At 55.0% G+C, this 11,544-nt stretch overlaps 1 protein-coding gene across 1 annotated transcript; it reads left to right on the top strand.

Moving 5' to 3' along the window:
• Positions 1-4,016: 4,016 nt before the first annotated feature.
• On the top strand, positions 4,017-8,198 carry FEV (FEV transcription factor, ETS family member). Its single transcript, XM_074363234.1, has 3 exons — positions 4,017-4,296; positions 5,026-5,100; positions 7,078-8,198. Exons 1-3 carry the CDS (start codon positions 4,245-4,247, stop codon positions 7,665-7,667), a joined length of 717 nt encoding a protein of 238 aa, XP_074219335.1. The 5' UTR covers positions 4,017-4,244; the 3' UTR covers positions 7,668-8,198.
• Positions 8,199-11,544: the final 3,346 nt, after the last annotated feature.

The following is an 11,544-nucleotide window of genomic DNA, read 5'->3' as shown; positions in this document are numbered from 1 at the left end:
TTGGGTTCCTCTCTAACCCCACCCAACCCTGGGCATTTCCAGGCTTTATCTTCACCCTAGCTCCCTATCCAGCCTAAGGGAAGTTTGCACTCCTTTCCCAGCTTTGTAGAATCTTTGCCTTATAGAGGAGAAAGGGTGTGAGATGGGTAATTGGTGGGAGGCCCTCGCAGGGCCTTCTAAGGGGGAGACATGAGGGGAGATGTGCCCCAGGCCTCTGAATAACAATCCCTCCTATGGTATTGAGCTCCAGCATTTAAAAAGTGTTTTCATGCCTCTCCTCTTAGCTGTCTGGAACAACTCCCTCTTCATTCTTCATCTCCCTCCCCACACTTCAGAGGAATAGTGAACTGAAGAGGTCATAGGTATGGTGGTGCTAAGTGTGATAGCAGCCATCAGAGTCCATGGCATCAATGTAATTTCTTCCTAGTTCTCCCTTTAGCCTAATTAATGATAACCTTGGTCCCACATAGGCAGGGCCTTCAAGACCCTTGGAATGCCCTTCATCCTGTCCCTCAGGGATGCTTGTGTTTTCATGTCCCTAGTGAACCTATCAATGGGGAGGGGTGGCCCAGATCATCACCTCAACCCAGGGGAGTCGAGGCGATGTTGGAGAATGGTCGCACTTGGACCTGGGCAGTCCCCAGGGTCCCAGCTGTGCAAAGTTAGGCATCTGCTCCCTTGCGAAGAGCCCTGGACCAGAAGTTAAACACCTGGGATACCAACCACATAGCATTCCTGAGCCTCAATTCCCTCCCCTAAAAACTAGTGCTACTGATCCCTGCCTTGTTTTTCTCACAGGGTGGTTGTGAGGATTCAAGGAGAACCCCCTGAAAATGCTTATGGTTTTATGGAAAAGCACTGGGGCAGTTACCACAAGAACTTCCCTCTCCTGCCTCCCCCCAGGGATCCCAGTGTTGGGTCAGGGGACCAAAGGACTAAGTTCTAGGTGGGGTATGAATTCTGCTTTATACGTGGATAGGTTCTAGAGTCCATAGCCATGTTGCATTTGATCCTCCTAACAGCTTCCATACTTCATCTATTTCACCAATGAAGAAACTGGAGCTCTTCAGAGAGGGAGAAGCCTTGATTAGGTCATCCACTTAATTGGTGACAAAGCCCTGAACACAGGGCTTCTGACCCCAATTCCAGGCTGTTAAGTGGACACTGACCTGAGATGTGGCCAAAAGCCTCAGGCCTCAGCAGAACCCCAAAACTTTGTGGGCCCCAGAGGAGCCTCAGGTTCCTGCGTGGTCACAGGCTCCAGTCACCTTGGAGGATGGTAATGGTAACAACAGCTAAATGTATACAACCTTGTCTGAGCACTCAGCCTGTGTTATATAAGCCTCATAATTAATTCTGTATGGTGGATACTATAATCCTCATTTTACAGATGAAGAGACAAAGGTACAGAGGTTATGTAACTTCCCCCCAAGTCACACCACTGGGAAATAGGGGCTCTGGAGTTGAACCCAGACCCAGACAAACTGGCCCCAGAGCCCAGCAGCCCATCTCTCCACTGCCTGACTTGGAGAGCAGGTAACGGGCAAAGGGAGATCTGGTATCCACAATTGGCTGAGCTGCCCTCCCTCCAGGAAGGTCCATGGCTACCAGGGTGAATTAGCAAGATGCCTTCAGGAACTGGCAGTATGATCTGACCAGGGCATGCTCTGTCTCTAGGTCTCAGTGTCCCCACCTATACAATGAGGGTGTTGGGGAGCTAATGTTTGATGCAGCCTTTGCCAGCATGGACCTTCTAGGTTTTCTCAGACCCTGGGGTCCAATTCTGCTCCCCACACCAACAACTAAGGAGTGGTGGGGGGGAGCAGAGGCCAGGCTGGGCCTGAGTGTTTTCACCTTCCCATCCTCCTCCCATTCTGGGCAGGCTGATGGTCTTCAGAACTCTGTGGGACCCACATCTAGCCAGGTGGGGGGAGGATGGAGGGGAAGCTGCCTGGACTCACACATTGGCTGCACACAGCCAGAAGCCAAAAGGGATGGAGAAGGCCATCTTCTTTCCAGTGGTGCAGTCAAGACCCAGGTAGGGTGGCGGGACACCCCTCCCTCACAAACTCCTTCCAGAACCCATCCACCCCTTCAGTCCCTGAGTCCTCAGTGAGGTGGGGATCAGAACCTGAGCTACTGGTTCTGTACAAGCTAAGAGCTGGGATGTCTGGATAGACATCCCTACTCTGAGCACCTACCCCCCTGCATCAGCCTCCTGCTGAGAGCATTAAGTGGGTGAAACTTGCTGCTTCCCCACTCTGGAAACTCTGGCTTCCTGCTCCCCACTTTCTATCTGGGGAAGAGACAAGAAGGCATGAAGGTGAGGGATTGGGACTCAGCCCCACTCTCAAGGCCTTGCCCTCCTTCAGAGCCCTGAGTTTGTCCCTAGGGAGCATCCCAACCTCGCTTCCTTCTCCCACTAGATTCCACCTCCACATCCTGAAGGCTCCATCTCTGTCCCTTTAGGGTCCTCCACAGTCCTGGGATAACCCCATTTTGCCCTAGACTCACCTCCCATGCTCCTCCTTGGTTCCCTCTGATTTTTGCACCTTCCACCAGCAAGGAGGAACACCTCAGCTGTTACAGAAAGTGAGAAATGCACAGGGGCCCTACAGAACCACCCCCACCCTATGCTGGACTTTCCAACCAACCTCAGTCAGGCACCCCAGGACCAAGGATCCTGCAAGAAACTTGCCCACTCCAATCCCAGTTCCCTGGCCTCCTCACCTCCTGGACTCAAGCAGTGGAAGAGAAAAGTCTTGAGATTACCAATTTTGACAAGAGCCACCAGGTGCTGCATGTCTGCAGGTGGGCTCCTGGCCCTGAGCCTCATTTTCAGCCAGCATCCTTCCTTGGAGGGCCTCCTCAGGGCCAGGAAGCCCCACAGGAACCCAGAGACTCCAGGCCACCTGGGAACCACATCAGCTTTGTTAATACCCAATCAGTATCTTTGCCCTTTCTCAAGGTGGATTTATTTTTACTCCTGGGTTGGGATCTTGTACAGTGCACAAGCCCATTTTAACCTCTCTACTCCTACTACAGCAAGAAGACAATTGCAGCCTACTTCAAGGATAACCAGGATGAGAGTAGTTGTGAGGTCAAATGGTAGGCTGGGATTATGAGGGATGGGGGAAGATAGGAAAGAAATAGTTGTGGGGGAAGAGTAGAAGGGGGATCAGGAGTCAACCATATGCCACAAATTAGTGGGGAACAAAAGAATGAGAAAAGGGAAAGAAAGAGAGAGATGGTACAGAGAGGTACAGAGGAGACAGGAGGGGAGAAGGGAGTAGAAGGGACTAGATGGAAGGAGAGACCTAGGAAGAGGGAAGAAGGGCAACCCACTAAAAGTTGTAGGGTAGACGGCCTAGCACTGGTCCAGAGGCCTGGGAGCCCCAGAAAGGAAGGAAACATGCAAAAGCAGGAGGGAGAGAGGGAAGGAGATCGGGTCTCCAGGGAAGAGAGGAGAGTGGGAGACGAGAGGGAGAAGTAGCGGGGATAGGTGGTGGGAGGAGCGGAGATAAAGGGAGCAACGTCTGCCGGCCTGGAGCGAAGCGACAGGCGAGAGGGAGGGAAGCGGAAATTTAAAAGTGAAGATGCAGATAACGCAGCCTGGAGACGGGAACCCGGGTGGGGGTGGGGAGAGGAAGGGGGAGGAGAGTAGAGCGGTGAGGGGGTGGGGGAATGGGTGGGAAGGAGTGGGGGCACTTTGGCCCCGGGGGTCCGATGTGGGGCCCGGTACCCCGCCCCATCTCTGTTTGCTCAGAGTCAGGGAGGCGGAAAAGAAATGTCCTCCTGACCCCTATCAGAGCGCGAGGCCCAGGCCCATCCCCCGCGCGTCTCCCGGGTTGCGGGGTGCTGGGGGCTGCTGGGTGCGCTTGGCTGCCGCGCGGCGCGTTGGAGACTTTATTGCGATGGGGCGATAAGAGGGGCGGGGGCGGGGTCCGGGGGGCCGAGGCGGCAGCACTTTAATTAAAACGGAAATTGCGGCCCCTGCCCGCTCCGGGGGCCGGAGGGTTCCAAGCAGCCTGGTAGCTGGGAGCATCGCTCCAGGACCCCCTCCATCCCCTGCCACACCCGGGCAGCCCCCTCTCGCCAGGCCCTGCCGGACCCAGTGCCGTCTTCTCCCAGTCACCCGCGGTCGCCTCTGGCGGGGATCGTTGCCCCGGAGCGCAAAGCCTGACGAGATCCCCCTCTCTCACCTCCCCACCCCCCCACCTCCCACCGCCCAGTCCCTGGCGGCGATGAGACAGAGCGGCGCCTCCCAGCCCCTGCTGATCAACATGTACCTGCCAGGTACCAGGGACCAGCCGGGGGCTGGAGGCACCAGGACTCGGGTCGGGAAGTCTGGGTTGGGGCATGGGAATGGGATGCTGGGGCCCAAGGGAATGGTTAGCTGTCCAGAGACTCGGATCGGCGGGAAAACTAGGGTACTGGGAGACCTTAAAACCAGATGGAGAGCTTTGAGGTTTTAGTGAGAGGTATAGAGGACTTGAAGTGAGCAGACTAGGAGCCTGGGAAGCCGAGAGCGCCAGCCCAGGGTCTGAAAGCCTGGTAGAGGGCAGAGGTCTTCGGTGTGGCGGGGACTCATTGCGCGTGCAGTGTTGGGAGGCTGTGGTCAGCCGGGCGTCGCCCCTGCGCCCTGGTGGCTCCTCACCTCCATGCTCCGAGCATTCCCACCAGCCCAGCCTTCCAGGCGCCCTTTTCTCTCCAATGGGCTCCGCGCGCTCCGGCTCGGCTGGCGCAAACCCCGCTCGGCTTTATAAGGCTCCCGCCGGCCCGTTCGGAAAGCGGATTTCCTTTTTCCTGGACGCGTTTCCTGACTTGGGCGTTATGGAGGGGCTCTGCGCGGCGCGCGCCCGGGCCAGGCTCCGGGAGGAGGAGTCGGACGGCTCGGGCCCCCAGCCTCGCGCGCGGGGAACTAAGGCACCCCCTCTTCCCTCTCGAGCCTTGGTCCGGGTCCCTTTCAGTCAAGCCCGCAACCTCCGCCTGGGTCCGCCTGACTGTTTTCTCCTGCTGCCACAGATGCCGTCGGAGATGGTCTCTTCAAGGAAGGGAAGAGCCCAGGGTGGGGTCCGCTGAGCCCCGCGGTGCAAAAAGGTGAGCTGACCGGCGGACTGGAAGGGCCGAGGCGAGGACAGTGGATTGGGTCGGGGCATCCACCCCAGAAGGATGGGCTCCACTGCCACCGGAAGAGAGGGTGGGAGCGATGTGCACTGCTGGGCTCTGGGAAGCAGAGGGTCTGGGCCTGATTGTGGGGAGGATGGCGAGGGGAGAGGGGAACATTCATTTGGCCTTTGGCTCCTTCATCTTCTGAGACCCAGGGTTGAACTTGCAGGCTGAAGCAGACAGAGAGAACCCTGTCCCCACTACCCACTTTTGGGCTTTGAGGGTTTTCGAGATGTGGGGCTGGGAGGCTGAGGCGCTTGGTGTCCTTTCCCTGATGTCCCAGAGAATTACCCAGAGAATCGATCTCTGGACACTGCAGGCAGAGTCACCACTAGCACCGGGGCCAGCACCTATCTGCCCCACTGGCTCCCGCCAGCCAGGCTCTGCTGGCCAAGTCCTCTGGGCCATTGTAATTGATTCCCAGGTTCACAGCCAGCTCTCTGCTGGCCGCTAAATTACCTTCAGCCGTCCTTTATTGGCAGCTGAACCTGGCCGGCCTTCTAGGCAAAGCGTCTCCACAGGTCCCCACCCAGTCAGTACCTTAGATCTCACCAAGTTACAGTAACCAGAAAAATAAGGTCGGCAACTGCTGTATGCAAAAGGGAACATAACACCCAACAGGAATGAGTTTCCAAGCCTCTATGTCCCTCAGTACCAGATGCACATTTTTATTCAAACCTTCCCATTCTTCTGACCCTAACATTCAACGCTTCTGACCTGAAGCCAGGTACATCCTCCCTTGGCTGGTGTGGAGGGAATGTGGTTGAAATCAGGGTGGAGGGCAGCATCTGGGTTCTCAGCGAGTCACTGAAAAAAGAAGAGAGGTTTGCTAGGCTCAATTTGAAACAATAATCAGACAACTTTGAGGAAAATCCATTTTATTCTGAAAATGTGTGTGTTTGCATGTGTGTGTGTATGGGGTGGGGGGGATTCTATCAAGATTTTTCTCCACTTGTCTGTTTGAGACTGCAAAATAGGGAAGTGGGAATTCTCTCTCATCACCTGCTTATCCAGGGAAAACCTCCTGGCCACTTATAGCAACCCCCGAAAATCCAGGTGGGGCCAAAGAACCTGGAGATTGACCGAAGATGGGAGGAGGCAGGGAGCCAAGCCCAGAGGCTTCCTGGTCTCATCTCCTCTCATCAGAGCTGTGCATCACACCCCCAGGGAAGTATGACTCTTTGATGTGCTGAGAATCCCGCCTGTTCCGAAAAAAAAGAGGCCAAACTATCGCTGGCAAGGGTGGGGAGCCTTCAAAGGCTGCCATTCCTCTCACACATAGGGGGCCACTGTCTCCATTCGTGTCTGACCTGGTACCGCAAGAAAGCCAGCCACCATCTCTTCTCCACCTTAGGCTGGGGGTACAACTGTATGCTTTGTCCAGCGGCGGAAGTGATCCTGCTGCAGGCCTCCTTCTTCCCTCTGGATCTCTGGGCCAGCTGGGATGCGGCAATCCAACCACCTACGTAGGCTATCCTGTGCGATTGTGCAGGTTCTTCACTGAATAAGGGCGCTCAACCGAGGGGCTGATATCTGGCCTTTGCTTACAGTGGAAAGCCATGTGCCTTGGTGAGCCGCTGCCTCCTTATAGAGGAGGTGGTGCTTCCCCCGCTTCCCCCAATTCTCACAAAGCTGTGCGCCGGCGGGACTGCGTCCTTCTAAGTGGGAATTGCGTTTCCATTGTGCAAAAGAGCGGTACTGGCTAGGGACGGTTTTGCTAATCAGCGCCTCCCTGCAATCCTCGCCAGCTACCGTCAGTTACACAGCTGGACGTGCCCTTTTCCTCTTTGACAGCAGTCCTCCTCCCCTCTCCCTCGTCCCCTAAATGGGTGGGTCTCTCTCCTCACCTCTTCCCCCGCCGCCAGCCTCCCTCATCCCGCCTGTGACCGATTGCCGCCCTCCCCACAGGGAGCGGGCAGATCCAGCTGTGGCAGTTTCTGCTGGAGCTGCTGGCGGACCGCGCGAACGCCGGCTGCATCGCTTGGGAGGGTGGCCACGGCGAGTTCAAGCTCACGGACCCAGACGAGGTGGCGCGGCGCTGGGGCGAGCGCAAGAGCAAGCCCAACATGAACTACGACAAGCTGAGCCGCGCTCTGCGCTACTACTATGACAAGAACATCATGAGCAAGGTGCACGGCAAGCGCTACGCCTACCGCTTCGACTTCCAGGGCCTGGCGCAGGCCTGCCAGCCGCCCCCCGCGCACGCCCACGCTGCGGCGGCCGCCGCCGCCGCCGCTGCCGCCGCGGCCCAGGACGGGGCTCTCTATAAGCTGCCGGCCGGCCTGGCGCCGCTGCCCTTCCCTGGCCTCTCCAAACTCAACCTCATGGCCGCCTCGGCTGGCGTCGCGCCCGCCGGCTTCTCCTACTGGCCGGGCCCGGGCCCCGCCGCCACCGCCGCTGCCACCGCTGCGCTCTACCCCAGCCCGGGCTTGCAGCCTCCGCCCGGGCCCTTCGGCACGGTGGCCACCGCCTCGCACCTGGGGGGCCATTACCACTAGACAGGGTGGTCGGGTGCCGCGGCCTCCCCCATGGTTCCTTTGACCTTAGGTCTTACTCCACCCGCTGCACCCAGCCCCGAGGGAAGGGACCTGAGATCACTTCAATCTTCCTTTAACACTGGATTTGTTCTCATTTCCCCCCCAACCCCCAAAGGAGGGTTACTGTGCCCCCACTACCTCTAACCTTCTAGACCGCAGATCCCTGAAGGGGGTTCCAGGGTCTCCCCTAATATTTTCCTCTCCTCCACCTGCACTTCCCTCTGGCTCCTGAAAGCCTTTCCATTGCGACCCCTCTCTTTCCAATTCCAAATCTTTTCTCATTTTTCTCTCCCCCCCACGGAGCTGCCACTGTGGCTAAGGCCCTGCACAGTCCAGCTTCTCCTCCCCTGGCACCTCAACGGGCTTGGTAAGGGCCACTGCCCGCCCCCCAACGAGTCTAGGTAGCTTCTGGGCCCCCTCCCGCCCCCACTTTCCCGTAGGACTGCCGTGTATTTCTGTTCCCTTCCAGACCGATTAAAGCTCCCAAGCTCCCCGCTGCCTACTCTCTCTGTTCTTAGCTGCACCAGAACCTTCTTGGGGTGGGGAGGGTTGTGAGATGCCCAGCTCAGGCATGAGCAGAAAGGCCTGCTAAGGAAGAGATCGAGAGAATGAGGGCAGGCAGGTTTGGGGGCCACCGGAGGGAAGCGCAGAGCCTCTAGTGCGAGGGTTCACCCTAAGAGGGAGAGGCCCTGCTGCAACCCTCTCTCCCATCTGGTAGTCGACCCCTGGCCAGCCTCACCCAGCCTTCCACCTGCCCATTCACCCCACCCCATCCCAACTTCCCTCCCAACGCGTACAGGCATCCTATCTTCCCCTGTCTCACTCATCCTTCCACCTGTTGCTCACCTCATTCATCCCAACCTCCAGCCCGCCTTGTCTCATCTTCACACCACCTGTCTTTCCTCACTCCATTTCATCGCCTTCCCCACTTCCCCTCTCCTCGCCATCCTACCCTAATTCCGACTTTCTCTCCCACCTTTACTCACAAACAGCCTGCCCGTCTATCTCCAATGCTATCTTTTCCATGGACCTGCCTCCTCATTTTCAGGAGGGAACCTCCCTTTCTGCGCCTCCCACTCCCCTCCGGGATTTGCGGCTGCAACCGCCTTCTCGCGGGTGGCGCGCGCCCTCTGCTGGTCGGATCAGGGAAAGCCAGAGTCAGATTTTGTCGCTAAGCTGGGGACCAAGGGCCAGAGGATCCGACACTTTCTGGCTAACTTTGGCCTTCAGAGAGGAGGGTGAAAGGGAGAAATCTCAGCCCTGCATTCCAGGTCAGGCCTCAAGAAGTCCGGGAAGTGGGTCAAGAGGGTCATTTCCTGGCCTGGTCATTTTCCTGACTACCTGAGGCCCTTCTGGATACCGTGCCCACTCTCCACGGCTCTTATGATCTCTTTACCTTTTACAAAACCTATTGGCAAGAACACTGCTTTAAGCACGTTTCCTTAGGTAGAAACAACATTGGGGAAAGTACCTGAAGTGACAGTCAGAACTCTGAGTTGCACACCGAGGCAAGCCCCTTGCTCCCCCTTCCCCATGTTCCTAGTGTTTCTTTCCCAGGGGCCACATCTCTTCCTGGACTAAAGATTCCTTGCTGGTTGGTGGGCTCCCACAAAGCGATTGAGATTTCCCTGTGCCTTGTGGACAGGAAGGGAAATGCAAGTGGAAGTCAGGACCACAAAGTACAGTGAGGGCCTGAATGCCCCTTCCCAAAGGGAAGGAAGTCATTGAGGTCCATCTAAGAAAAGAGTCTTTATTTCTTTCATTTCACCTTCAATTTTTTTCTGGTTTTCCACTCAGCATAGAAAATTTTGAAAATACACAATAGGGCCTCTACTAAATATTAGTTGGATGAAACATGTAATGAAACATGAGGGAAAAAACCACTTATAGTCTCATTACCCAGAGGCCATTATTTATAACTCTTTGTCATAATCTCCTTCTTTTTCTTTAAGCTCTTTAGAATTGAACGATACCCTGTTTTAGTCCTTTAACATTCTGCCATCATTATGTTCCATGGTGTTATACCCTCTAGACCTCATGGGGTGGGGGGTGGGATCATGTATTCCAGGGAGCAGATAGATGGCCAGAGGAGGAGGCCAGCCTGGTGAGGACCTCAGTGACTTGGAAGGAGAGGCAAAGGGCTTTTTTTTTGCAGGGGACAGAAACTGGGAGAGAGAAAGAATGCACTGGGGAGATAGAACCAGGTTCCAGAAAGATCTGGGCTGCTAAGAATTATGGGTTGACTGTAAAAAGGTGCAATTTCCTGGCAAGGAGTGTGAGGCCCTGTCCTTAGATCTTTAAAAGCCAAAGTATGAGACAAAGCAGGGCAAGGGTAGGGCTTAGTAGAGCCTGTGTGTAAATTAGTGGTGTCCTAGTCAACACAATGTTACATGGGAGCACTGGAGTATAGGAGTGAATGCAGAAAAACCACTGTGATCTGAGGATGCACTGATGCATCTATGGCACTTAGGATGAAGGAAATGGTCTACTTGCTGTAATGATTGCACGCTCAGCATATTGTACGTGGTGTTAGACAACACTTTCAAGAATACTTTCAATGGAGAACAGAGTAGTGGACCCAGGAAGTGAAGAGAAAGAATGCTAGAAAACCAACCATGGGAGATGTAGTCTGGAAATCATAGTGGGGAAAGAGGCACAGGAGCTGTCCTCAGTTATTCAAAGAGCGGCCCTGTGGCAGAGTACCTGGATCCATGTGACTAAGACCAGTACTGAGATATGTGGTAGAAAGCTACAGTGAGACAAATATGTCAGTTTAATCTAATGAAGAACCTTCTGCCACGGATCACGTCAGATGAGGAGTGCTCTGTTGCTGGAGTATTCAGCAGAGGCTTCCTTGGGAGTTTGAGAATGGAGGTGGACTAGGTGACTTCAGTCTTGAGACTCTTGAAGTCCTGTGAGTGAGTTGGTAAAGGAGGGATTTCAGGCATCATTGGGAAGCTGGGGGAGGTGTTGTTAGATTGGGGGGGGGTCTTTTTATCTGTGATATCACATCCCTAAATCTCACCCTGCACACAGAGCCAGTTTGGGAAGCTAAGATATAGCACTAGGCATTAGAAAACCTGAGTTCCGGTTCCAGCTTGGCAATTGACTTGCTATTTGGCCTTCAGATAATTCTTCTGGGATTCCAGTTTACTGTGATCTTGGGATGACTGGACTACACCGAAGCCCTGATGAATCCACAATTTTAATACACTCAGCTTCCTGATGGTCCAGTCCTGTCCTAATTGACCCTTTACCCCTTGGTCCTTGGCCTTCCAAGGTTTTGATTCTACCATTGCTTCTCTCTCCCAGTCCAGTTTCCAGCCCCTCTTGCATTCCCTGAAGGTCTGAGCCTTTTCTCTATCATCTCTTCATTCACATCACTGGTGGCTCACTCATGTCACATTCATGTCACATATGGCTCACTCCCCAACTCCCTGCTGTTTGCTTACACTACAGAGTTTACAGAACACTTTCACATTCATTGTTCTATTAATCCGTTCAAGATCAGGGAGGAAGACAGGGCAGGGATTGCTTTTTCCACTTGGAGGATAAGTAAATCAAAGCCCAAGATGTTAAGAGACTTGTTCTAGGACCTGTATCTTCTGGTTCCTCCCCAGGCCTTTTCCAGTGCCCTGAGGGGTTTCTCCATTGTCCTAAGTAGCCTTAGTTACTGTGTTTGTAGGGTCACTGCCCCTGCCCTCCTGGGATTACACAGACCCAACCCTTGTCTCCTCCAGTACCATGTGCTCCACGTGACGAAGCTCCAATTGCCTCCACTTGCAGATGGAATCAGAGGTCCAACTAGCATGCTGTGTGAGGACATCCATGTCCACAC

Source organism: Camelus bactrianus, chromosome 5 (assembly GCF_048773025.1).
Source record: "Camelus bactrianus isolate YW-2024 breed Bactrian camel chromosome 5, ASM4877302v1, whole genome shotgun sequence".
Lineage (NCBI taxonomy): Eukaryota > Metazoa > Chordata > Mammalia > Artiodactyla > Camelidae > Camelus > Camelus bactrianus.
Note: the sequence above shows the minus strand (reverse complement) of the source record. Positions and strands in the feature narration are given on the sequence as shown.

Excerpts from the sequence above, each read along its gene's own strand:
- FEV (XM_074363234.1), top strand. The coding sequence starts at position 4,245 with ATGAGACAGAGCGGCGCCTCCCAGCCCCTGCTGATCAACATGTACCTG. Across the intron at positions 4,297-5,025 it reads GATCAACATGTACCTGCCAG|ATGCCGTCGGAGATGGTCTC; the intron begins GTACCAGGGACC and ends CTGCTGCCACAG. Across the intron at positions 5,101-7,077 it reads GAGCCCCGCGGTGCAAAAAG|GGAGCGGGCAGATCCAGCTG; the intron begins GTGAGCTGACCG and ends CCCTCCCCACAG.